The sequence below is a fragment of the Malaclemys terrapin genome, chromosome 5 (genome assembly GCF_027887155.1).
Source record: "Malaclemys terrapin pileata isolate rMalTer1 chromosome 5, rMalTer1.hap1, whole genome shotgun sequence".
Taxonomy (NCBI): domain Eukaryota; kingdom Metazoa; phylum Chordata; order Testudines; family Emydidae; genus Malaclemys; species Malaclemys terrapin.
Genome location: NC_071509.1, coordinates 27,223,732 through 27,251,626, shown reverse-complemented (window position 1 = coordinate 27,251,626; position 27,895 = coordinate 27,223,732). Strand labels below are relative to the sequence as shown.

General features: G+C 40.3%; 1 protein-coding gene across 5 annotated transcripts; it reads left to right on the top strand.

The window, feature by feature from the left end:
- The first annotated feature begins 65 nt into the window (after window positions 1-65).
- Window positions 66-27,764, top strand: ZBTB49 (zinc finger and BTB domain containing 49). 5 transcript variants are annotated; one of them, XM_054030800.1, is made up of 9 exons: window positions 161-377; window positions 3,235-3,407; window positions 5,886-6,991; window positions 14,404-14,450; window positions 19,854-19,927; window positions 20,941-21,023; window positions 21,114-21,275; window positions 23,597-23,731; window positions 27,718-27,764. In XM_054030800.1, coding segments are annotated over exons 2-9 (1,761 nt in total). In that variant the 5' UTR covers window positions 161-377; window positions 3,235-3,255; the 3' UTR covers window positions 27,720-27,764. The 5 variants fall into 5 exon arrangements, with proteins under 5 accessions (XP_053886772.1, XP_053886775.1, XP_053886771.1 ...); XM_054030797.1 differs by lacking the exons at window positions 161-377; window positions 27,718-27,764 and adding an exon at window positions 66-141 and having other exon boundaries at window positions 23,597-25,231; XM_054030796.1 differs by lacking the exon at window positions 27,718-27,764 and having other exon boundaries at window positions 162-377; window positions 23,597-25,231.
- The last annotated feature ends 131 nt before the right edge of the window (window positions 27,765-27,895 follow it).

Here is a 27,895-nt window from a genome sequence, read left to right as displayed (position 1 = left end):
GCGAGTCCTCTCCTCTGTCCCTCTGCAGGGAAGCGGAAGTGCTTTCACCGGAAGTGCCGGGACGGGACGGGTAGTGGCTCGTTCGGGATCAAGCCGGCATGGGGTGGCCGCGGTGATGGAGGAGAGAAGGCGCCGGAGCCGGTAGGAAGGTTGGGAGGGAGGAGGCCTTAGAGCGGCCCCCTAGGGAAAGGAGCAGATTCCCCCTCCAGTGCTGGGAGCCCTGCTCCGGTACCGGGGCCAGGCCCCGCCGGCCTCACTCTTCAGGGTCAGTGATTCGGCAGTTAGCGTCTGGAGTCTGCCTCTGCCCGTACCCGTCAACGCTGGAGTAGCGTCCCCCCTGCCCCTGTGTTATACCTGTAGCTGGGGGCAATATTGGGGTCAGTATAACCCGTCCCGCACCCTCCAATATTGCGCCAGCCCCCGACGTTATATCTGTAAATGGGGCTGACTTGGGGGGGGGGGGAGGTATTATGACCCCTATGTATTCCTTTTCTCACTCCCCAATATTAAACCAGCCCCACATATCTGTAACTAGGGGGCTGACCTGGGGATTAGTATAACCCCTGTATGTTCCCTCCTCCGTCCCTAACATTACACTTGTCCCTCACGTTATATCCGTAACTAGGGCTGACTTGGGGGTATGTAGCATGTGTATATATTGTTCTCAGTCTATGTTGGTGGGCAAACGTCCTCCACGTTATACGTGTGGTGAGGGCTAATGTGGAGCTTAGTATAACCCAGGGGTCGGCAACCTTGCAGAAGTGGTGTGCCGAGTCTTCATTTATTCACTCTAATTTAAGGTTTCATGTGCCAGTAATACATTTTAATGTTTTTAGAAGGTCTCTTTCTCTAAGTCTATAATATATAACTAAACTATTGTTGTATGTAAAGTAAATAACATTTTAAAAATGTTTAAGAAGCTTCATTTAAAATTTAATTAAAATGCAGAGCCCCCCGGACTGGTGGCCAGGACCCGGGCAGTGTGAGTGCCACTGAAAATCAGCTCGCGTGCCATAGATTGTCTACCCCTGGTATAACCCCTGCGTGCCCCCCTCTTCCACCCTTCAACATTAGACCACACCCACCATACTCATGTTAGCCCAGTAAGTAGGGTTAACCTGGGGGTTAGCACAACCAGCACTGCATATCTCTCTACTAACTCACTCACTAACATTAGACAACTGACATCTTTCCCCTTATAGTATACTTGTAGCTAGGGGTAATGTTGGGGTTAGCATAAACCTTGTATATCCTCCTCCCCACACTCACTAACATTAGACAAGACCCGTCCTCACTTCTACACACTCATGTTAACCCTATAGCTAGTGCTAAAGTGGGAATTCACATGATGATAGTGACCCACTTACATTCCTTATCTGCTAACATTGGAGCAAACCCTTTCCCTGTCTGCCTTCCCCTGTGTTACACCTGAGGTTGTTTCCTTCCACGTTCAGACTTCATGGAGACTTTTAATGAACATTTAAAAGAAAAATAAAGAGCCTAGTGTGCTGCTGAAATTATTCCTGATAAGGCAGTGGCTTGCAGCACCTTTGGGTTCCCTTCCCCCAGGGGAGTGAGGCACTTGCGCTTACTGTCCTTGAAACACACACACACCAAGGTCACAGATTGCTTTAATAAACTATAAAATCCTTTGGAGCAGGAAGAGGTTTTAAGAACTATTATAGGCTTAAGGGGTTTTCAGTGAACCATTTGTAAGTTTTAGTGACTTGGTGAATCTCTGATAGGAATTTTAACAAAAGGTGCAATGAAATAATACCTCTTAATATCACAGGGGTGGCCAAACTGCATCTCTTTTACAGTTAAAATGCTGCTTGCGTAGCCCCTCATGCCGTCCCCCTTTCTCTGCCTACCAAACTGGGGGAGAAGGGGAGCTCTGGGTTTCTGCCCTTTGGTGGGGCTAGGGGCTTTTGCCCAACACGGAGGGGGGTTTAGGGGCTTCAGTCCTGTGGGAGGCGCCTGCCAAGGCTGAAGGCTTCAGCCCCCTGGAGCACACCTGCTGGGGCTGGAGGCTTCAGAAGAAGTGGGACTGAAGCCCTGAGCCCTGGGAGGTGCTTCCCATGGGGCTGAAGCTCCAACACATACCCCGCCCCCACCCACCCGCAGGGCAGAAGACCCTAGTCCCACCACTCCGCTGCAGGGCTGTAGCCCTGAGCCCCAGCAGGCATGCACATCTCTCAAACTTCTGAAGATTATTGTATGTGGCTTGGAGGGTCAGTAAGTTTGGCCATCCTTGTAATAGCAGATAAGAAGCTGCATGTAATTAGGATGCATTAAAAGGAGACGTGTCAAAATGGTCCCAGGATAGTGCCCTGTAGTAGTCCTGATAATGTGATGGATAACTAATTTAATTGTAGGATGTGGTGCATATGCAAATTTCTTTTGGTGGGTGACCCAATTAATTTTCACTGCTAGATCCAGTAGTGAAGAGAAGCCCCTAAAAGATTGGATTCTTTCTCCTCTCCTACTTTTAAAGGATGTGAAAGGGGGAGATTCCCTCTCCTTTCCCGTGGGCAAAAATTAAGTTAAAGCATAGATTATATACAGTTGTTCATTTGGGAACAAATGTTAGATGTTTTCTGTTCCAGGTCACTCTTGTGAACAGCTTGAAGAGACTTTAAATATGATGTAAACTTTTCTCCCAGTACAAATGAGAGTCCTGAATTTCTCTAATACTGTTATATTTTACTTCTCTGAGAACTATAAGTGAAATGTGCTCAATGCTCTAGCAATGAGCATGATATAAATATGTTTGGTCTTTCCAGGATTTTCTATTCTGTGTTTAGAGAATTAAGAAACTGAGCTTTTCCAATACAAAATGCCAACTTGCTGTTAAGTTTGTGGATGTTCTGTGTTCTGCTTGCTAAAGCCTAATACATATTTAAGTGAATAAGGAAAATGTATGGTTACAAAGTTCAGTTTATTTGCGGCATCTCCATTACTAGATGTTTGTGCAAAATCTCATTGTAATAGAAAATATTGACTTTAATAAAACTTTCTGTGTCTGTACTGCTAAAGCCATTAATCACCAAAGGTTTTTTCATTTATCTTTAAATGGCCCAAATATATTAGACATCTACATTAGCTCTGTTTCCCTTGCGAGGTAGGGAAAATAGTAGCAATACATTAATTTTTAATATTTTAAATTTGTTCTGCAAATACAATATTTAATTTAAAACTTAATTCCAAGAGTATTTTTATCTTATTGTATTGTAGATAATCAACTGGTATTCTAGCATGGACACTGTTGCTAGCCATAGTTGTCATCTTCTCCAGCAGCTACATGAACAGCGCATTCAAGGCCTTCTCTGTGATTGCATGTTGGTAGTAAAAGGCGTCTGCTTCAAAGCACATAAAAATGTATTAGCTGCTTTCAGTCAGTATTTCAGGTATGTGGTTGGGAAAATATTTTTATTGAATAAACAGGATACTATATAACTGATGTCTTAATCTCTGAGGAGAGAATTTTTATGCTAGTTACAAAGTAGTAATGCCTAATCACAGGCTGGAATTAAAAATTATGGGGTCCTTGGATCATTTGTCCAGAGATAATCTATATCTCACATTTGGTCTAATTAGAAAATATGGTCTGCCTAATTTATGTTGTAATTGTACATATTTAGCCGGTAAGCGTTTTGAGATCCTCTCTTCATTACATACTTACAGTGCCTAGCACAGTGGGGCCCCCAGTCTCTGGTTAGAGCTGTTGCCAATACTGCAGTACAAATAAATAGTAATAGTAATGCACGCTCCTTCATAAGAACAGTCATACTGGGTCAGACCAAAAGTCCATCTAGCCCACTATCCTGTCTTCCGACAGTGGCCAATGCCAGGTGCCCCGGAGGGAATGAACAGGTAATCATCAAGTGATCCATTCCCTGTCGCTCATTCCCAGCTTCTGGCAAACAGAGGCTAGGGACACGTCCCTGCCCATCCTGGCAAATAGCCACTCATGAACCTATCCTTCATGAATTTATCTAGTTCTTCTTTGAACCCTGTTATAGTTTTGGCCTTCACAATATCCTCTGGCAAAGATTTCCACAGGTTGATTGTGCGTTGTGTGAAGAAATACTTCCTTTTGTTTGTTTTAAACCTGCTGTCTATTAATTTCATTTGGTGACCCCTAGTTCTTGTGTTAGGAGAAGGCGTAAATAACGCTTCCTTATTTACTTTCTCCACACCAATCATGATTTTATAGACCTCAATCATATCCCTCCTTAGTCATCTCTTTACCAAGCTGAAAAGTCCCAGTCTTATTAATCTCTCCTCATATGGAAGCCGTTCCATACCTCTAATAATTTTTGTTGCCCTTTTCCAATTCCAATGTATCTTTTTCTGAGATGGGGCGACCACATCTGCACACAGTATTCAAGATGTGGGCATACCATGGATTTATATAGAGGCAATATATTTTCTGTCTTATTATCTGTCCCTTTCTTAATGATTCCCAACATTCTGTTTGCTTTTTTTGACTGCCGCTGCACATTGAATGGATGTTTTCAGAGAACTATCCACAGTGACTCGAAGATCTCTTTCTTGAGTGGTAACAGCTAATTTACACCTTCCAAAGTGCAGTATGGGTTTGCAATATGGTGAGCAGAGCCAGGTGAGAGATTTAATGAGTCAGACAACCAGATCATCCCCTTTTGCTGCTTGGTGCTTAAAAGGAAACTGAGCAGGAGGACAGTTTTCTTCTTTTAGCTTTTCTGAATCTGTATCTGGAACAGAGTCACACACTGAAATCTCTTGATGTGCTAGTCAGTGCATCTGAAACTTTGTAAAGTGTATCAGTAGCCCTTGCAGCAAGCAGCATCTACTATTCACTTGTCTTGGGATGCTGGGCAACAAAATTGTCCTTGCCTGTCAGTGAATAGTTCTTTTTTTGTTTTTTTTTAACTCTGTTTCTTCTCGCACCATCTCTAAAGCTTGTGCTACCAATAATATATATATAAGATAGTTTATAGTGACTTTATGAGGGGAGAAGGTAGTTTATAGTTACTTTATGAGGGGAAGGAAAATTGACATTCAAATGCTTCTCCGCCTGTTATAGTATCTTAAGCACTGTCAATAATAAACTGTATTTTGGACTCATGCCCAAAGATTTTTGGCCATCAAGTTTGAATTTAAGGGAGTTAGGTGCCCAATTGCTTTAGGATCCTTTCAACATCCTAGCCCAAATAAAATAAAAACAGAATTACAGTAGGCTTCGGTAGTATGCATATAAAGTGTTTTTATTTTATGGATATGGCCACAGCTTGAAAATTTTACCAGCCACTTAAACCTACTTGTTAGGCAGAGCTCTAAGAAGGATGAGCCCCAGTCAGGTTCACTGGCAGAGCCTGAAGGAAAGGCTTAGTTGCTGGAAGGGGGAGCACCTTGATTTTTCCAAACTGTGGGGTCCCATCTTTATTTTCATTTTGATTAATTAAATGTAGAGCTTCCTCTCTTGGTCCCCATTCCCTTTGCCAGGAGGGAAGGGGTAGCCCCCTTCTCAATCTATCCGCTTCTGCACAAACAGTCCACTAACACAACATTAAGGTTGATATTTACAGCACGTAAGATAGGAAATTACAAGTGTAGGGTGAGATTTTCAAAAGCACTTAGCGGTGGCATAGCTGCTCCTGTTGATGTCAACAGTAAAACTGCCATTTGCTTCAAAGGAAGCAGAGTTAGGCTAATTATGAGCAGTTTCAAAAGTCTTATCAGTAAGTACCAGAGCAACTGTCTCTCAGCTGCATACTGCATATTGAGTTATTGATTCACATTGGGTTAGGATATTGTGTTTGATAGATATTTTATAAAAAAGCTCTTCAGACTAGCAGTGTATGTGCTTGTATATAATAAAGGGTTATGCTTTATTTCATCAGGACCCTGTTTCAGAATTCTCCAGGCCAGAAGAATGATGTCTTTCACTTGGACATTAAAAATGTAGGTGGCATAGGCCAGATCTTGGACTTCATGTACACTTCACACCTTGATCTTAGCCAGGACAATGTACAAGCTATGTTGGATATTGCACAATGTCTGCAAGTGCAAAATGTGCTGAACATTTGCCACACTTTTTTAAAATCCTCCACAGCTGTAGAGTCTCCTGCCAGCATGCCTTGCAATAGTGTGTTCTCCTTGCAAAGTACTTTGGCTACAGAGACTAACTGTGTGAATGAAAGTTACGGTACTAACTTACTGCATGAATGCTCATCAGATGCACAAGCGAGTAAAGTGTTGGATGACCACCATTCCCACGGATCACAATCTATTAATCTTCATACTTCCTCAGGTGATGTACAGAAACAGACACAAGACTCCTTAGATGGTAATTGCACAGAGCTCCCATTTAAACAGCCAAATTACTATTATAAACTGCGCAACTTTTATAGCAAGCAGTTCTACAAGCAGAATGCATGTTCCAACCATGAGAGAATAACAGAACAGTCCTTTGCTTTCAATACATCTACTGAACTAAGTACGGTAGAGAGCAATTCTTGTACTGTCAATCAATCTGAATGTATTTTGGAATCCTCTGACCACTTACCCTCGAACTTTCTGGTTCAATCCTTGAATGATTCTGCTCCAGACCAAGATTTGGAAAGCACATCCTTGCAGCCTACCAAACAGATGCGGTTGAAAAAGGCAATACACCTTAAAAAACTGAATTTTCTGAGATCACAGAAGTCTGCAGAACAATTGTCTGAACCTAAGAGAGATGACAACAGTATAACAAGGGTAATTGAATCTGTAAATGAAAGTACCATGGAGATGACAAATATTAATGCTGTTGAAGGAAAAGAAACTGAAGATCTTGTGAGTTCAGAGAGTTTTGAACAAACTGTTGAAATGGAAAGATCTCAAGGTCCTTCAGAACAAGATGAGCAATCACAGATTCTTCAGTCACAGAGGCAATATACTTGTGAATTATGTGGAAAGGCTTTTAAACATCCAAGCAATTTGGAGCTCCATAAAAGGTCTCATACAGGTACAATTATTTACTGCTTGCAGACCAAATATTTAATAACGAGATAAAAAGGACATCCAGGCCTCCTCCTGGTTCAAAGACAGTTGTTACATAGGGATTCACTTTCAAAAATGTACTTTCTGTGGCAAGCGATGTAGGGAAAAGGACAGTTACAGGAATATTTTAAGTGAATAGAGAAAAGCTTTTAGGTTTAATTTATTCTCCTTTCTCTCAACTAAATTTTCTAAGGTTTTCTTCAAAAGCACACTTTGTAATATTTTAATGTAAATGTCATATTTTTTCTCACTTTTAAAGGAGACACCTTTTGCGCTCAATACCAAAGTGTATAACCCCCACCAAAGCATAGATGTATGGAGAAAAGTCAGTACAAATGGATGTGGGTGAGGGAAAACTTGTAGTTAAAGAATCTGTAATTTCCAACAGACTTACCTTTTTCTGTAGTATTTCACTCTGAATTGAGACCATTGTAAATCATATGAGGTAAGAAATTTTCCTCTGCTTTGCACCGTGCCAAAGGCACTGTGGTAGATAGTTATAGTGTTTATCAAGATTTCTAGTGGATACTGTGGTCCTAGTAGACATATGTACTTTGTAAAGAAAATGAGAGAGTTTGAATAATTTGACTGTACACTTCTAAAATTCATTCAGATAATTTCATTTTAAAATCGAGCAGAGTGATTTCTAAAAACAGAAAACACAGCTTACTATTTGTCACAGTGAAAAATAAATCCACTCTAACTTTTTAACTCATCACTCTAAATGTTTAATGTCCCCAACAAATAAAGTTGTAGAACGACAGTAAATTCATTCAAAAAATCTTTTATAAAACTATAGCTTAGCTCAGTGGTCTCCAACCTTTTTATGCCCAAGATCACTTCTTGAATTTTAGAGCAACCCAGGATCTGCCTCTCCCCTTCTCTGAAGCCCCGGCCCTCTCACTCCATCCCCCTCTCTCCTGTTGCTCGCTCACCCCCACCCTCACTCACTTTCACCAGGCTAGGGCAGGGGGTTGGGGTCCGGGAGGGACCAAGGGGTTTGCAGTGTGGGAGGGGGCTCCAGGCTGAGCCTGGGGCAGGGGGTTGGGGTGCAGGAAGGGGTCAGGGGTGCAAGCTCTGGGAGGGAGTTTGGATGCAGGAGTGAGCGCCAGGCTGGGGCAGAGTGTTGGGGTGCAGGAGATGGTGCAGGGTGTGTGCTTGAGGGGGGAGTATGGGTGCAGGAGGGGGCTCTGGGCTGGGGCAGAGTGTTGTGGTCCTGGAGGGGGTATGGGGTGCTGGCTCAGGGAGGGGGGTCAGGCCTAGGGCAGGGGGTTGGGGTGCAGGAGGCAGTATGGTGTGCTGGCTCTGGGAGGGGGCTCAGGGCTGGGGTGCTGGCTCTGGGAGGGGGGGCACTTATCTTGGGCAGCTCCCAGTCAGTGGCACAGCAGGACTAAGGCAGGCTCCCTGCCTGCCCCAGCCCTACTTAGGCACATCGGCACCTCCTCCCCATCACGAGCCAAGACACCCTCCCACATCCACACCCCCACACACCAGAAGGGGCCAATGCACCTCTGTGGCCCATGGGGAAGGCACGTGGCTCTGCGGGCTGCCCCGCTCTGCATGCACTGCCCCCGCAGTTCCCCATTTCCGGCCAATTGGAGCTGCGGGGCTGGTGCTTGCAGGCAGGAGCAGTGTGTGGAGACCCCTGCTCCCTCCACCCCCCCGCTGCAGGGGCATGGATCGACCAGTCGATCGCTATCGACGGGTTGGTGACCACTGGCTTAGCTATTCAGGCAATACCATTAATTTCCATCATTTACCATGGTGTCTTTCGTGGGGACTAACCTAATGGATGTTTTCTGCCCTCCTTTTCCTTTATATTCCAATAGCCAATGACATAATATACAAATGCATAAGGGTTTATCTCACCAAATAAAATATCATCTGACAAGTGAATATGCATTTTCTGCACAAAAGTCAAAGAGAATGTGGCCCTTGTTTTAACATGCATTCATTTCTTTTCTAAATCATGGTCTTTAGTAATGGGAATTTAGATTTCCATAAATTGTTAGTGAGCAGCCTTTCCAGAAGCAAGAAATTTGAACTTTCTCCATCATAGGGTCTCCTCCAAAAGGTCTCATTCAGTATTTGTGAGGTTTTCTGGATGTTCATGTTACAACTTGCACATCAGTATTTTTTTAAAATGATGTTGCCCAAGGACTAGATTTTAATTCTTTATAGGTTTCTCTGGGCAGAAAAAATACATTGCATACCAATCTACTAAACCACTTTAAATTGTTTGTGGAAAAATGTATATTGTAAATTCAGCACTCCATATCATATACGCCTCTACCCCAATATAACGCGACCCAATATAACATGAATTTGGATATAACGCAGTAAAGCAGCGCTCTGGGCGGGCGGGGCTGCGCAGTCCGGTGGATCAAAGCAAGTTTGATATACGCAGTCTCACCTATTACGCGGTAAGATTTTTTTGGCTCCCGAGGACAGCGTTATATCGGGGTAGAGGTGTACTATTATTTATTCAGCGAGACCTATGCTCTTTATAGAGCAAATAAAACATGGTCTCTGGTTGACATCTTACACTTCCATTTTAGACACATTGCAGGGAGGAACACTGAACAGGGGGAGATCCAAGGAGGACAGGGTTGCAATAATAAGTTTACATAGTTATTTAGATTCATTATATGCAATCTGTATGGTGCTACTGGCCTACTCCTGTTTGAAATCCATGTATTCACACACAATCCAACTCCAGTCAGGCTAGTCTATACTATTTTGAACTACAAGGTTTGAGCTGCACACATCTTCAGCTTGACTATATAAAATGTAACAAGACCAATCCCATTAGACTGTCTGTTCTTGTGTTGCTGTCCTGCACACTGCTAATTCATGAGTGGGACTTGAAGTTGTGCACAGGAATTCCATGTTGTTTTCAGAAACCTTGCTCCAATTCTTGTTTTTAAAAATAACCCAAGAAACTAATACAACAGCAGATAGCAGAATTGTGCTTATGCTTCCATGTAATATTCTTCTGGAGACTGTTGTATTTTCATAGTCAATTCAAATAGCTACTGGGTGGGATGGCATCATCCGACTTGTGCAGCATTCTCCTGTTATGTAATTTTAAAAAGAGGGAGAGGAGGTGGGAAGTACATCATGTAATTCTTCAATGCTCTGTCCCATTTAACTGTTAATGGAGTGGAATGGGGTGCTGGGTATGGGATATAGGAATAGGAAATTGAGACAGACAAAGCAAGGACATGTGGGTAGCCAAAGCAGTAGGAGGATACTAAACAGAAGGCAAAGGAAGAGGGCACTCACCAGGGTGTGGAGAGAAGAGAATTTGATAGTTTCTGTTTGCTTGCCCTATTAAGTATATTCCTATGTCATGTGTATTCTATGACTCAATCTACTTAGTGGTGTGAATTCTGTTGAACGTACTACACCTGTGCTCCATGTAATGGGTTGCTTCCTATTTGTTTGTGTGTACAACTCAGGGCATTAGGTTTTGGTACATTAATCTACAAATCCCTCTATAGTCTGGGTATCTAGGGAGAAAGGTAGTTTCTTAGTGCCCTTCTGACAACCAAGGTCAGATACAGCAGCTCTGCTAACAATCAGTGTAGCTTTTTTGGGTGTTAGAAGCAGGGTATTCAAAGTGATCGGAAGATTTGCTTGTACTTAACTGGACATCAATTCCCTTGAAACTACCAGTCGTGAGCCACCCAAACAATCTCTTCAGGGCTCTCCCAGCCCTTACTTTGCCTTGTAGGTTTACGGTAGGTGCACCCCAATCCCCAAATCCACTTGAAGCATTCCCCTGCAGTGTCCAGCTCTTAACCATTTGACACTCACGGAAATTACCAGGTAAGCTACCCCCTAAGGAACAGTGCACATATCAGCTTGTTTGCTTCAACTGCAGATCAGCTCAAATATAACATCACAACACTGAGATATAGTTATAATGAAAATAATAAGTTTATTATCAAAGGGTAAGAATTAAGAGCTAGTGAGTAAGGATAACAAATGGAAACAGAATGGTTACATATAAAACAAAAAGTATAACTTTTTTGCTTCCTAGAGTCTAAACTTTCAACAGGCTAATACTCTTGTCTAACATAGTTAATCTCACTCTAAGCAAGCTCACACAATCTCCAACCAACATAGTTAGGATTTCCCTTTAATAAATGCAAAACATGCTGTCCTTTTAACTTCCTCTGTGAAGGACAAAAAGGGTCCTTTTGCCTTCTATATCCCCAATATGCATTATTTTGTCCCCAGAGTCAGGATGACCCCTGTGGTTCATTCCTGATGCACTGGCTCCATGTTGCATTCACATCCTCATGTTGATGTGGTATGCAAATTGGCTTCCATTGTGTTGGCATACAGTGCTTATTTTACATGTGAGCCAAGGCAGATGAGTGAACATACATCCTTTGTCTGATCAAAATCTGCTTGTCAACCCTGCTGTGACTCAAACTTTAAAATATATTTTCTTGTGTGTGTGTCCTCCATACATACGTCTCTCAACAATTAGGAAGATCAGTATGGCATAAACTTTAATTAGATACCTCACTTGACCCTCTTTGGATAAATACTATGAAATCAATTTGTTGGGTGTAGTGAGTTTGTCAGGCCTGTCCTGGGCTATTGCTACAGAACAGTGAACCCTTTGCCAGTTGCCACTGAGGGGTTCTCAGGGTCACAGACAATATGATTGATGTTCTGCAAAATTAGGGAAGTGATAGACAAGGTTAACAGACTATTTTTCCACTTTAGTAATGATTCAGAAACCAGGTATAGGGTAAAAGTTTCAAAAGTGCCTTAGTACTCTGACTTTCAATGAGTCTTCGGTTCCCTGGTACTGAAGGGCTGGACCTTTAAAGATGTTTAGGTGCTTAGCGGGATTTTCAAAAGTGACAAGATGACTAACTCCCATTGAAATCAGTGGAAGTTAGGTTCCTGGGCACTTCTGAAAATCCCAGAAAGGGTGAGATTCACAAAAGGACTTGGGTGACTGCCATTTTAGTTGCTTGAATCCCAGAATCAGGCCTCACTGGAACTTTCAAACCCCTGCCCAGTTGCCATCTAAACCTGAGGCGCCTAAACTTGCTCAGTGTCTAATTTTGTCTGTTAAGAGTTTCATAGACACCTGTGTTTATGCTTTTGAGCATGTGTGCTATTGCCTCACTCCAGGCATTTGGATGCCTGAGCCCCATGGCTAGTCTCAAACCAATGGAAGATAGGCATTCATCCCCCGGATTTGCCTGCAGAGTCCAATCTGCTAAATGTGCTCAGAACTCACCTACTAGATCGGGACTCTATAGGTGAGCTTACACAAAACAGCCGTGGGGTAGAGGGAGGACCTCCCTCATAATTTTAGCCCAGTGATTAGGGTATTCACTGGGGTGTGAGGACCCCCCCCCCACCTGAGGGGAAGAAGGAATTTAAATGGGGATCTATTACTTCTCAGGTCTATGGGATATTCTGATATGTGGCTGCCTCAAGTTCTCCTGCTGAAACTGTGTAAAATAATTTTAAAAAGTCATTGGCACAGGGGGACTGGTTCCTGGGTCTCACAGGTGAATGCTGTAACCACTAAGATACATAGTCATATTCATTCTCTCTTTCCCCTATTTTCCCTCAATGATGCTTTTATTATTTATCCACAATGGAAGAGGTTCAACAGTTGAGACTGAGGGGGCTGTATATCAGAATATCCTGTAGCCCAGTGGTTACGGCACTGACCTGAAAGGTGGCAGAACTCTGTTCAAATCCCTTCTCTTCCTCAGGTGGAGGAGGGGACTTGAAGCAGGCTCTCCTACATCCCAGGTGAGTACTCTGTCCACTGAGCTAAAAATAATGAGGGATGTGGTCCTCCCCTCTCTGAGCTTCTTGCTAAAACATTATAAGCACCTAATCCCAAGAGAGGGTTTGCATCTGAGAATCCCAAGCAAAGGGAAGAGCTTCCCAGCTAGGGTGACCAGACAGCAAATGTGAAAAATCGGGACGGGGGTGGGGGGTAATAGGAGCCTATATAAGAAAAAGACCCAAAAATCGGGACTGTCCCTATAAAATTGGGATATCTGGTCACCCTATTCCCAGCAGCCCAGTCTTAGGTGCCTATTTCTGTGAGACTGGCAGGGTTTAGCACACACTCCTCCTCTTGCCATCTCCCATTGGCTAGCTTGGGGGAGGAGCTGCCTAGCATGCTGCCTATTGTGAATCCCATTCTGAGGCACTGATCTCCATTCATTGTATAGAGAGCCTAGTCACCTAACCCAGGCTTTGTGAATCACAGTGATTTTCTAGGCACCTAAAAGTGTAACCCTAAATGCTTATGTCCATCCTTAGGCAGCTAAATATCTTTAATAATCTGGCCCATGTCACTTTGAAAATGGGATTTAGGCTCCTAAATGATGGATGCAGTCTTGAAAATTACCCATAATCTAAAATTAGGAAACCCATTAAAAGGGAGAACTGTGCTGTGCAAGAACTGTTTAGTGGCTAAATGTCCTTAGGGAATAGGTGGAAAAGAGTATACATTGATTCAAACTGATAACGAGGATTCTGGACTAGAAAACAGAAGAATGTGGCTAAATATCAGTATAATATCAAAAAGTATAGTGTATTGGGCAAATTTCCCTATTTGTCAAGTTTCTTACACAAAAAAATATCGAGAAAGACTGAAATACCAGTTTATACCTGGTTGAGAAATAACTAAACTCTTTATTGACCAAAATGCTCAAGTCAGTTGTCAGATCCTATTATAAAGGATAACTAAGTATGAAGGGTTAGATGGCAAAAGTAAAGGCAGTTAAATACAGTTTATTTTTAGTGAGAAGTCACTAGCTGTAGATTGCTTCCAGGGTCTCTGACCAATCAGAGCTGATACGTCAAGTGAACAGAATCTTGTAAAGGGAGAGTACAAGACCTCACATTCAATATCTCTGTGAATTATTAGCTTCAGTCTATAGGTCAGGGTGGTTTTGTGAGTGTGTGTGTGTGTGTGTGTGTGTGTGTGTGTAAAAGTGTAAAACTGATGTGCTCTTTTTAATTTTGTCTTAATTTGACAGAGTTACCACATTTCCTTCAAGCATTTATAATTCTCATTCTCACCCCTATCCTGCAAGGAAGAAAGTGTAACTGTTAAGAATGTTTCTATTCCTGTCCATTTTTTTTGCTAGTATTTGTTTGTGAAATATAAATTATATTTCAAAGAGATTCTCCTTTAAGAGGTAAATGACAGAAACACAATACCTATTTAATTTTCTCTTTAAATTACTTTGGTAAGTAATTTTGGCTTTAAGTTGTATCTAAATTATATCTTTTAGAGGGAAGTATACCAATTTAGAACATCTGTATTCTGTTGAAACTATTAGATATGCTATGTTCTGTCTTTTCTCCTTTTAGGTGAGAAACCTTTTGAATGTAACATTTGTGGGAAACACTTCTCACAGGTGGGAATATTTTATTTTATGATACTTACAGTTAAACTAAATGCATCCGTGTTTTGATTCTAAAAGTAAACTTAGTTCTGTTTGCGGTGATATAAATGACATGGCCTTGTCCAATGTTATAATCCTAAATTTAGGATTTAGCCACCTGTGGTGGCTTTTGAAAATACAAATTACAGTTTTTTAGATTTCTTAAAGATGTTTTCTGTCTTTTTTCTTTTACTTTTATGTAGCAGTTCTATCACCTCTCCCTCAATCTGTCTTTAATTTTCATCCTTTTTTTCTCAGCAATTGGGTTCTGAGTTATGCAGATTTTTAAAAAAAAAGTCCTCCGCATATTTAAAATCTAGTGTACATTCACTACCAAATTATAACAATGTGGGGCCTAAAATATATATGTATCTCATCTAGGAATACAATTTGAGTGGAGGAACAGCGGAGTCAGTCTTGTATATTATTATTTTTACATACTCTAAAGCAGTGGTTCTCAACCTATTTACCATCATGGGCCGCACATGTGGCCCACAATATGTTATGTGGGCTGCATCCAGTGCTACCTGTTTGGGCCTGAGGATGTCACACAGGCTTCAGCTCTGTGTTGATTAGGCCACAGGTTGAGAACCACTGCTCTAAAGCAAATACCTCTTGGTCAGATATGTAATTTGTTGCATACCCTGTAGTCTTCCTATACATGCTTCCAAAACGTAGCAATGCAGACCTCTCCAGAGGTCCAAATACGAAACATTGATTAGCTGATAATTGCATAAATACAATCAGTTTAATTTCTTTTTAACTGAAATTCAGATGGTTCCAAAGCCTGACACAATAATCCAGTTTAAATTTACTTAGGAAATAAGTCAGATTTTTTTTCCTGATCCTCCGACCCTGAATTTTAGCTGCGCCTCAACTTGACCTCCAATATTTAAATTGCAAAGTTGCAGGTACTGTTAAATTCACTTGCATTTGCACACATCAGGCACCTAACTACTTGACTTACAGGTACAATCAGGTAGGCTGTTAAAAGGATGCAGTTCGTTTTGTCCCTAAAACTGCATCAGCAATATTGGAGACCACTTCTGAAAATTTAGGACTCCACCTTTTCATTGTAATTTATTATCTGTACTCACAGTCTTACTGTATTCCATCTTTTATTTGGTCATAAGATGACCTGTATTTTTATCAGAATACTTATACTTTACAAGAGAGGGGTGAGCGGGAGGGGGGAAAGAGAGAGAAACAGTCAAGTGCATGTTTTATACTGGGATAGATTTAATAATTGAAGTGTGAGGTTCGGCCCTATATTCAGTGTTCAATTGTGCTTGTCCAGTCATTTTGGACAGCTTTGAGTTCATATTAGCCATAGAGAAAACGTTGTTGTTTTTTGTTGAAGACTGAAATTCTAAGTATCACAATGGGTATAACCATTAAAAGCAGCTAGGTATAGCCTAGGTGCAAGAACGTATTGCTGCCCTTCCTGTGGATGAGAATAAGAAAAGGTTGGTTTATTTGACCATAAAACATTTCTTGCTTCGGGCAAGTGGAGTAGCATTTTGCAAGGCTGATTTAAGTTATTGAAGGGGGATTTGTGGGAGGGGAGAGGAAACAGTAAAGTATGTATCACAGCTATGACAAACTTAAGACTTTTTCATGTAACAGACTTTGTTTTTAATGAATTATTTTAATTTTCTATCTGTTAATAAAAGGTACTGCAAACTGTAATTTCTCTTTTTAACGACTCTTAAACAGTTTTTCTCCCCTATCTTAATCTCCTGAAGGTGCTGATAGACGAATTATAATACAGGGTATGCATGTTTGCAAAATATAAAGTCCACAATGCAATCCAATTGCTACAACTAGTTTCTTGTTTATAAAGTGGAATTTACCTCCCTCCCTATTCTTTCCTTATGTTAGTGTTGTGACTTACAAAAGCAGCGTTTAAAATTCTGTTGTTCTTGGCTTAATGTACTGATGAATATTGGCAAATGAAGGGTGAAATAGTGAAATTCCAAGTATCAGTTCTCTTATCATATCTCTCTCCTCTCTCCATTCTGCAAATAGAATACCACAACCACATGTTGTAAGACTCCACCTACCAAGAAGTAAGGCGTAAAGAAAATTGACTTCTTCCTTTATAATGACTAGTTCCTCCCACTTTCCTCTGTTTTCTTTGCTGTCACAGCCTATAAGCATGGGAGACTACAGCACTGTTCTCTCTAGCCTTCATCTGCTGTGCTTTTGGCCTAGTCTTGCATCTGTCCAGGACTCCCATTGATGTCGATGGCAGTTCCAAGTGCATAGCGGATGCTGGATTAGTATTGTTTTTTGTACTTAGAAATAAATGGAAGATTAAAGTAGTAAAAATTGAGATTGGATATAGGAAGAAGATGAGCAAAAGGAACCTACTTTACACTAACCTTGACTTTTGGAGAGAAGAAAGGGCCCCTTTGCCTCTCAGCATGTGTCTTCCCCTCACTACCAGTATACCAGCTGTTTTCCTGCATGATTTTTTGCCACACCTCTTCTCTGCAATCAAGGATAACGTTGCAGGTCTCTTGTGTACCTTTTTCGGCAGCGTCTCTTTCAGGACGTTTTGTGTGAGTGCCTGCTCCTTAAGACATGCCACTTGAGCCTGAGATTGTTTTGGTCACAAAGATTTGTAAAAGGATCAAATCAATGGTCCTTTTCTTCTTCTAAGTTAATGTGTGAAATCCAACCAGGATCAGTCAGGCTTAGAAATCCAATCCCACTATCTTTAATATCTCTTCCTTTCACTGAAATGCACAGCCTCAGCCTATCCATCATCTTCCTAGCCAGTCAATATGATTCCTTTGCAGAGCCCAGGGATCAGGCCAAAGGTAATAGGACAATGATATACAGTAGAACCTCAGAGTTATGGACACCTCGGAAATGGAGGTTGTTCGTAACTCTGAACAAAACGTTATGGTTCTTTCAAAAGTTTACAACTGAACATTCACTTAATACAGCTCTGAAACTTTGGTATGCAGAAAGAAAATGCTGCTTTAAACCATCTTAATTTAAATGAAACAAACACAGAAACAGTTTCCTTACCTTGTCAAATTTTTTTTAAACTTTCCCTTTACTTTTTTAGTAGTTTACATTTAATACAGTACTGTACTGTATTTGCTTTTCTTTTCTTTTTTTTTTTTTTGGTCTCTGCTGCTGCCTGATTGTGTACTTTCGGTTCCAAATGAAGTGTGTGGTTGACCGGTCTGTTCATAACTCTGGTGTTCTACTGTACTTCTATCCTCCTCTTCCAGGCTTCAAGTTAACACTGTAAGAAAGGTATCAGAACTGCTAATAATAAGTTCATTGTCCTGGCATCCTTAGGGGACGGGATCAAGGATTATGGATTTATTTGCATAGGGAAATTAACCAGAATAGCTATTCTGCAATAGCTCCCCGTGGAAACTGTTATTCTAGAATAAGAATGTCCAAATGGGAAACTATTCCAGAATAGCTATTGCGCTTTAAATTCACACTCTACCTTAATCTGAAATGACTTTCAAGTGCAGATAATCCCTATATTCCTGTTTTCTCTGTGGTACAACAGAGACAGAGGTTCTGCCCTTTCTGTGATGTGTGTACTTCAAGCTTCCTAGGTTGTGCCTCTGCATGGAGAATCTCCCTCCTCCCAAACCCCTGTTCTACACGGTCAGGTTATACAAAGGAGAGGTTATCTTAGTTGAGCTGGCCCATTGTTCTCAGACCTCCAGAGATCTGCTCATAGGCTCTGTGAGTCTCCAGAACACCTGTCCTAGTTCCCTTTCCTGTTATAGATTTCAGCCTTCTGACTCTTTGTCCGAGAGTATAAGGGTCAATCTGATTTATTTCTGAAAGACTTTGAAATGGTTAAAAGCAAGCTGTTTCAGGGTGCAGTCCAGGGTCATTTTTCATCTGTCTGGATTCTTTGCAATCAGTTTCATCTCTCATTCTTTTCTTTGTTGTTTCATCCCCTGATAGTTCCTTTCACCACCTTTCGTTATATCCATAAACTTTGGTTGTCAAGGGTTGCTATCATTGCCTATGAGGATTTCAAGGAGAGAGTCAGAAGTGTGTCCCTTGTGGTCTGTTTCTCTGATCTTTCCTTATCAAGGGAGGTCACTGAATAAAGGTCATTATCCAGAATCTCTGTACACTTAATAAGAGAGATGTATCTTACATTTCCTACTCAAGCTGTATTTAAATAAAGCCAAAGCAGTTGCTTTCCTTAACGGTTCTAGAATTGCAAAAAGGCTGCCAAGTGTTAACATGTGAGCGTGGGATCAGGTAAAACGTTCCTGGACAATGTTTGGGACTCCTCCCTCCAACATGTCTATGTCTTGCATATACAGTTGGAGTCTCAGTTGATTACCTATTCAGAGCCATCACTGATCTTCGCTACTAAGGCTATGTCTACACTACAGCTACAGCGGCACAGCTATGGCCCTGCAGGTTTGGTGCTGTAGCATTGCAGTGCAGACACTCACTCCAGCATATAAGGGGTTTTTCCATTGCTGTAGTTAATCCATCCCTCCAAAAAGTCTTCTCTTGACCTAATGGTTCTATGCCAGGAGTTAGGTCAGCTTAACTGTGTTGCTCAGGGGTATGAATTTTTTCCACCCCTGGCTGATGTAGTTAGGTCGACCTAAGTTTTAGGTTAAGCCTAGGCCAAAGAATTATTAGGAAGAAGTGTGCTTCATGCTTCTGGGCTTCTTATCTGTCTTGCTTGATATGCCAGCATTACTTTTGCAGGACAGGGGAGAGGGAAGATGTACAAGGAAAAATTACTTACCAGTAATTCATTTTGTTCATAGTCTTCTCCTCTTCCTTATCCTACTTTCTCCTTTTGTTGGGGGGTAAATATTTGTGGCTTTTGAAGTACTCAGACTTGAGTACATTATATGTAGATGATGACTGACCATTTTTCTTTGCCTCCTGGTAGGTGAAGTCATACATCATGATGTAGTGGTGTTTTATTTATAGGATAGGGAAGAGAAGGAGACTAAGACAAATCTAATTACTGGTAAGTAATCATCTCCCCATGACTGTAATCCTGGATGTTGTTCTAGGTTTTTACACTTAATAGGATCAGTCTTTCAGATGTAGCTTGTTTCCAGATTGTTTGAATCTGGGCTTCTGTTTTCTTTTTTTTTAATTTGCTCTTTTTTCTGTTTCACAATTTGCTGTTGTCAATTTATAGGTGCATAGATAGATAGGTGGCTATTAGTGTAGACAACAATATTTTATCAGCATAATACTTCATTCTCCAAATGGTGCATAACCTTAACCATTTTAAAATTAGGAACTGAAAGCCAGTTTCTGGATTCTGTTCTTTACACCTCTTCATCTACAGACACCAACTAGCTAGTGCTGGCCTCTTTAAACCTTTTATTCCCATCTTTTCAGGCAGGTAACCTACAGACTCATTTACGTCGGCACTCTGGTGAAAAACCATATATTTGTGAAATCTGTGGGAAAAGGTTAGTACAATTGTTAATCTCCTATACAGTTATATGTCAGTGCTTTAAGATTGTATTAATAAAACTTTCTTAACCCTAATAACAACCCACAGGCGAAGGTTTAGAAACATGAGTAGACTGTGTTGATTTACACCACCATAGGCTTTTATTGTCTTTTATTGCCCATCACTCTTTGTGTACTTCTGCCTTTATTGGATATTGGTAAATGACAAGATATTAACATTAGGAATTGCTTATTAAAAGCAAGTGCAGAATGATGGGTTAAATTACTTTATGCAAATTTATTTTTAGTGCCATATATATACATAAATATATAAGTTGCCAATTAATAGAAATCCAAATAAGCCCATAAATTAATAGTGAGTCTTTATGGTCTTATTTGGATTTCTGTTCACTGGCAACTTTTTAATTAATTAAAAATATCCAATGTCAAATTAAACTATTTAACTTAACACAACTTTTGGAAACTTTGACTCATAAAGTATGCACAGTTCTGTTCTTTTTCCTTTAAAGCTATACATCGTCATGATTTAGACCCAGAATGATTAGGGTTTTGTTAAATTGTACAAAAACTATGATCAATAGATAGGTCTTTATTATTTTTATTTGAGTTTTTTAAATATTTCATTGACGTCTTTACAATACAAATATTGCTGCATTCAGCACATGACAGAAAATACACAAACTTGTAACTGGCTTGTCTATTTTTGTTCAAGCTGAGCAAAATACAAAAATTAAAGAAATAGTATTAAAGGCAAATTTGATTGTTAAAAATAGATGTTTGAAATTTAAGGCATTATGTTTGTTTAAAAAATATTTTGAACCTGACAATGTCCCCTTAATAGCATCTAGTGTTAGGAGTTTTTAATATTTCAAACTACAGTCTTCTAACCGTTCTAGAACTTGCTAGGTTGATGAAGCATTCATAACAGCTGCTCCCTATATGATATACAGCTATGGAGAGTAGTAGGTATGTAGAAGCACTTTAACTGAGTTTCCAAATTCTGTTCCAGGTTTGCTGCTTCTGGTGATGTACAGCGTCACATTATTATTCACTCTGGAGAAAAACCTCATTTGTGTGATATCTGTGGTAGAGGTATGCTAGAATTAATTTTTTCTGTCTGTAGGGTTTATGATTGAAATGTGAGTAGTCTTCTTAATCTTAGTGTCTGTTACATTCTTCCAGGGTTTAGTAACTTTAGTAACTTAAAGGAACACAAAAAGACCCATACAGCAGATAAAGTATTCACCTGCGATGAGTGTGGAAAGTCATTTAACATGCAACGGAAGTTAGTAAAGCACAGAATTAGGCACACAGGAGAGAGACCATACAGCTGTTCAGCATGTGGTAAGTAAGGCTTACAATACATACATATTTATTTTTGAAAACTAGTGGAAATTCACCTTATTCACTGAATGACTTGGAAATAGACAAAGTAAAACTGGATTGAAATATCCTTTCCTGGATCTCTTCTATTTGGCATAGCTGATGGTTAAAATAATTTTCAGCTTGGTTTATTACTCATTTACACCATCTCAGACATAGGACTTTAACTTTATTGATGGCATAAATGTTAACTTTTTCAACAAAGTGCCCTGGTATTATCACCTATGCAGTAGTTATTTTTTCTTTAAGCCTAAAACAGTGCTAGGCTGAGCACAAATGAGATCACAAGTGAATTTTGAATGGAGAATACAGAAAGGAATCTGGAAGAATGAATGTTGTTTAAAGTGGTGAATCTGTTTCTAGACCCTATAGGCTGGTTTTCAACAGCAATATTGATCATAGCTGTTTCATAAGTTTGATTGACTTTCTGGTTATCACCAGGACATGCTCCCTCCAAAAGAAGTATGTTGAAATAGCAGCCTTAGTGCTTTTGTCCTAAACATTTGGTTGCAACATTCAAATGAGATCTCACTGAATCCTAGTGAAAGCTGGAAGCAACCTTTAGTCCTTCACTTTCATTTGTAAAGGGAAGCTCTTTTGAATTATAAAGCATAACTGGGTCAACATCTCATAGCTGAAAATATTAGTTCTCAAATTTTATCGGATGGATCCCACTTCCAGGTAGTCTGCAAAGCTGCTGTCTTTGATGGCGATTTATCTTTGCTTGTGAGTTTACAGAGGTTTTATTGATCATCTAATTTCTCACACCCCAAGCACCTCTCAGCATCCTACAATGGTATTTAATTATCTGCCTGTGACTATTGTTGCTTTTGGTGTAAGTTCAGTCATGTTCAAATGTTCAAAGAACACCAACATTACAGAGGGATAGCAAACACATAGGATAAAAACACCTTACTGCAGTATGTCTTGGCATGGGGGTCTTGAGGAAACAAGGTGAGTCTTAACTACTGTAAAGCCTTTCACCCAGTCAGAGGAAAGAAACAGAAGATACAAATTAGAGAAAGTGTAAACAAGCAGTTTCTCCCATCACATTAAAATAGGCTTACTTTAAACTTGTCCCTTTTTGATATTGTTCTGATTAGTTTTTTCTGATAGCGAGTTCATCTGGTTTCCACAGAGATGGTGTGAAATCTAGACTGAGAGCAAAAATGGCCCACCATATGCAAAAATTCAACACCCGCTGACTCAATGATAGTGTAGCATTATTGGCTATGCAGAAAAGTCTGAGCTTTGTAAAAGTAGAGATTAATCTAAACAGTTGTATTTAAAAGTGTAATGCCAAAAAAAAAGAATATAGTCAACTGAATGTCTAGTAGATCAATTGCAATTTCCTAAGCTTTCAAATAACATATTTTATTTTCATAGTACCGGTCCACATAAAATACAGCATTAAAACAATCATTAATATGGAAAAACCGTGTAAAATCAAATTGTACTATTTTGAAGAATGGAAAATCTCAGAATCGCTATGTACAATTAAAATAGCAATTTTAGAAATTAGAAACACCCTTTTTTCCTGGTGCACTATGACATTGGTATCTTTGTCCTAATTAAGTCATTTACTATATTGCTGTCTATAGTTTTATAAGAGTTATTTTACCTCTGGCTTCTGTTTATTCGGAAAATATATAAATACTGCATCTTAAGAAGTTGATAGTTTTTCATGGTACCTGAATGCTCCTAGCAATAATAAAATTGCAACACTGAAAATTATTCTATAGCCAAAATGTGTTTTACGTTTACATTATCCATGCAGCTAAGTTTTTATAACCGTACCTATCCCTGTAGTATCTGAGAATAGTACCTCTGTACTAAGGGAATTATTGTAAGGTGTATTTGAGGTGGTGCAGTTCTTTTATGAAAAATGCATTTTGAAATGTCATCAACATGCCATGTTCCTCAGACTGTTACTGTAGGGATCAAAGGGATTCAGTTCAGCAAAGACAGAGACAAACTGAAAAAAGTGGTTGCTACTAATGCTTGTCACAGCATTCCAGTGCTAGTGGGTATTTCTGATACTATAGACTGAAAACGGAAGGATATGGAAATACAGGCGAGCAAGTCGGGTCAAGAAGAAGAAAAGTACAAATAATTGAGTTTTAAAAATAGAAGGAACAAATCTAAGACTGTTCTAGACAGAGAATGTGACACATTAGGAGTTGATCTGTAGTTTTAGCTGTTGATATTCCCTCTAATCAAACATGTTCATGACACTCATATTGAGAGGAACAAAATCTAAAAGTATTACTTCTGTCTCTCAGGAAAATGTTTTGCAGGATCTGGTGACCTACGCAGACATGTACGGACTCATACAGGAGAAAAGCCCTATACCTGCGAGACTTGTAACAAATGCTTCACTCGTTCTGCTGTTCTGCGGCGGCACAAGAAAATGCACTGTAAGTCCAGTGATGAGGGACCAAATACACTAGAGGAATTTACTCAGGCAATTGAAACTTCTGATCTTGAGAAATCTCAGGGTTCCGACTCGTTTGCCCAAGAAATGTCTGTTACTTTGTTACCAGTATCTGTTAAATTTCCTGTTCGTCCAGCTGGAAATTCAGCTAATGAATTTGATAGTTCTGCAGGATCTTATTGCAAGTTGCGGTCAATGATTCAACACCATGAGTCTACAATCCAACAGAAATTGAGTCTGGATTCCGCTGAACTCCCAAAACCTCAGACACAACAAACTCCTCAGCCATCTTTCACTTACACAGAGGTAGATGTATCACCTGCAGAAGAACCCCTACAATCTGATAATATTTCTATGATTCGTTCATCAATGACAACCTTGGATGGTCATTGTGGTGACCCCCTGGGCAATCGTGCATCTTCTGCTGCATATAGGAGTAATGAAGGACCATTCTTTTCCAGTATGACCCTGTGGGGCTTAGCTATGAAGACCTTGCAGAATGAAAGCGAGTTGGATCAATGAGGGTTCATGTTACCGATTCACAACCTTTTAGGGAAATTGTTTTAATTTACCAGACTAAGACCACGTATTCCAGCTAGTGCTCACTACCTCTCATTTAACTGTGCATGCTCTATCCTGCAATGGAACTTGAGTTGTTCCAAGGCCCAGTTTCATTATTAAAGTGCACAAAGGTGAATAGAGCGTGTAAGCAAAACCAGTACTGAGGTTTGTTAGGGTAAGGTGTAGGAAGAGAATAGTGTTCCAATCACAAGAGGCTGACGTACCAATAATGGAATGCTTATCAGTAAGATCATTGGTTTATATAACTTCTTATATTTAATGTGACATATTAAAACTGATTGTCAAATACTGTACAATATTTGTCAGTAGTGCAAAGTAATTGTATATCTAGAAACTTTATTTTTACAATAAAAGCCTTTTCTAGTATTTTATAAAATATTTTGCACAGAAGTTTTATCTGTAGAATGTAGATCAAAGTAAAGAAATGCTAATTTAATTTGAATAAAGGGAAGTTATTTTACGTAACATCTTAATTGTTCAGTGTGTGGCATCTTTACTAATTCAGAAAAGTGCAATGAAAATTGTTGGTAGCTATTTCAACAGTATAATTCCATTTATTCTAGATGGCTCTTGCATTGTTGCTAAAGGTACTATTAAGACAAGCAGAGCTGCACTATGGTACGTGGTCAGTCCACCAACAGACTGTCATGTTTGTTGGTAAATTAATGGAAAATGTTGGCAAATTATTGGGATTAATATACTCGAAGGAGGTTGTCCAAAGGCATTAGTGTTTGGCTGGTGGTTTTCATTTTCTGTATCTCTTTGGTTCTGCCTCACAGACTGGGTTGCTGCAGTCAAACAAGTGTTACAGGCCAAGCAAGTTTACAAACCATTTAAGTGTGTTTTCAGGCTTTGTGCCAAAACGTCTTTACAGATATTAAAGCCTTTGAAATTTAAATGACTTCCACTAATCTTGTTTCTTTTGAAGTTTTTTCGGTGTCTGGAGAATCTTATAAACTAGAGGGCATACTGTTGATTCTTTATAAGGAGCTTCTGGATTTGTGCATGGGACGATAGCTCTCAGCACTGATGTCCCCTAGCCAATGTGATAACCTTGCTTCTTGTTAGGCTTTGGTACCACGCTTGTGTGGAAAATATTTAGATATTTCCATTTAAGACTGCATCATTTTGACACAGCGCCACGTGTCAAACCAGAAAAAAACTCCTAAAACAACTGATTGCATGAAAGTTAAGACCAAAAGGCCTCGTTAGTAATCCGAGGAATTGCTGCCAGTGTTCTATGGCAGTGAAGGAGATCTGTATCTTCTCATCAGTAAATGATGACATTGCTGTTCCCCTGCCGAAGCTTTGTTGTTCAGGCTGTGGCTTCAGCCCCACCTGGCAGAGTTGGGCTTCGGCTTTCTTTCCTGGGCCCCACCAAGTCCAACACCAATCCTGCTCTCTGGTTTATTTTGACAGACCCCCTGAAACCTACTCGCAGATCCCCAAGGGGCCCTGGACCCCTGGCTGAGAACCACTGTCTTAGAGGAAACAACAGCCTTGAGCACTGCTGCATGCGCATAGAGTGAGCACCACATTGCACAAAGGGCAAGCTGAAGACACACTCTTCCCCCTTTTCTGCAGTCCCCTCTGCGACCCTGTCCCTGCCCAAATGCACAAAGACTCAATTCAGACTTGCTGTCAGGCTATGAATTATGGAGTGCTGTTTGAGGCTCCTCATAACCCACTACATAGTAGCATAGCATTTTCAGTAAGGAAGTAGAGAAAAACAGCACACTCTCAACACAGACACAGTTGGGCCTCGCAGTAACAGAAGATGGAGGAAGAGTCACAGTGGCAGCAGGAATTACTGTAGCAGCACTGAGGCCCAATAGCTATACTTCTGGTTTCAAGGGACTTTGAGAAAGGGGTTGAGCAATGGAGAGGGACAAGCTGGTGGAGGAAGGGGAGCATCCTGCATGCTTCCTTTTCCTCATTGGTGTGTGTATGCTTCCCCACCCCCGCTATGGTGATGCATTCTGGTTTTGCATTTAAAAAATCTTGTCACCCTAAATGTGCCATAACAAGTGCTATTCAGTGTCTTTTACAGCAGGGTCTCTCGCTGGAAGAATGCTTTGAAAGGGATAGTGTTTCCTTAAAATATGGAAAGAATCCTATGAGACAAATTACGCAATCCGCATGAAAGGAGCATTTCTGAATAGGAAAGGTGGTGCTACTAAAATGATCCTGCCTCTGAGGAGAAAAAAGCCAAATCAGAGAGCAGCAGCTGCATCTTCACTTTGAGGTGGAAACTATAAAATAATTATTCTGCTAGCTTTGTGGGGACAGTGTTTCTACAAGCAGAAAATTCATATAACTGCTGCTCACATGCCTAGCCACGCGCATAAGCATCAGGCACTGCTGCTATGCTATTATCAGTGTAAGTACTTTGGCTAGGTTTTTTAAACCAATATTTCTTGGAATGATATGACCTAATGTGGTGTAAAGAAAGTACCTACTAATTATTTATTATAAACAGTATCCTGCAGTTTGGCATTGCCATTCAGTCTATGTTGTGTACTTGAATCACTTGTTGTTTCTGATATGTGTTACTAATTGCCCATGATTTAGTTACCCGTTTTCTTTAATTTCTGCACAATAATTAAGAGAACTTTAGATAGTGGTAGTGCTTAGACTTCTAATGATGTTAGTGTGTCTTTTGGATAATATCTGGATTTAATTATGTAAGAACCAAGGGTAAAGTTCTATGATTACAACCCTTTGTGTGTGCATATGGGGAACTGTATGCACTGTTGTTACTAATAGGTCTGCCTGGCCCTTGAAAGAACAGCTCCCTGTCCTGTGAAGTTTACAATCTAATTTCCTGAAAACTAGTTGGGCGTTTTTCACTGGAAAACAGTAATTTGTCAAAACCAAAACTTTTCATGGCAACATTTTGGTTTTGACACAAATTTCATTGGGAAGATTTCTCAGGTCCAGGGTAGAATTTCTGGTCAAAATAAGAGACCACTTCCAGAATGGGCTAGATTGAGTCTGATAGGGCACTAACCTGCCTATTCATTTTGTGGTTTCCACCTCAATTCAGGTTGGGCAGGGACTTGAACCTAGGTCTTCCACATCCTAGGCAAATGTGTTAACCACCGTGGATGGGTGTGGGTGTGAGTTAGTGAGATAGAGAGAGACAGAGAGATTGTTTAGGGATGGGGGTTGGTACGTGAGAGAGAAAAAGTTCAAAAAGTCTAGGTGTCCTGATGCAGAATGAAAGCAAATGTCAAAACCCTGATTTCTTGCTAAATGGAATTCTGGTTTTCTGGCCAGACCCAGTCACATCAGAGTGAAAATAGACAAGGAGGAGGGGAAGGGAGCCGAGGAATTCAACAGTGAAGAGTAATGATAATTTGTATTTTTTATATCTTCTTGCTTCAGGATTTGTTTGGGGAGTTGTGCTTAGAATGCAAAAGGTCAAGTACAAGAATACATGTAGATGATGTTAGCTGAAGAGAAAGTTAGCGTTGGAAAGCCAGCCAAACCAAGTGAGTTTTACAGGATGATTTGAAATATGAGAATGGAGTCACTTGGAAAATAAATTGCCAACAGAGTACAA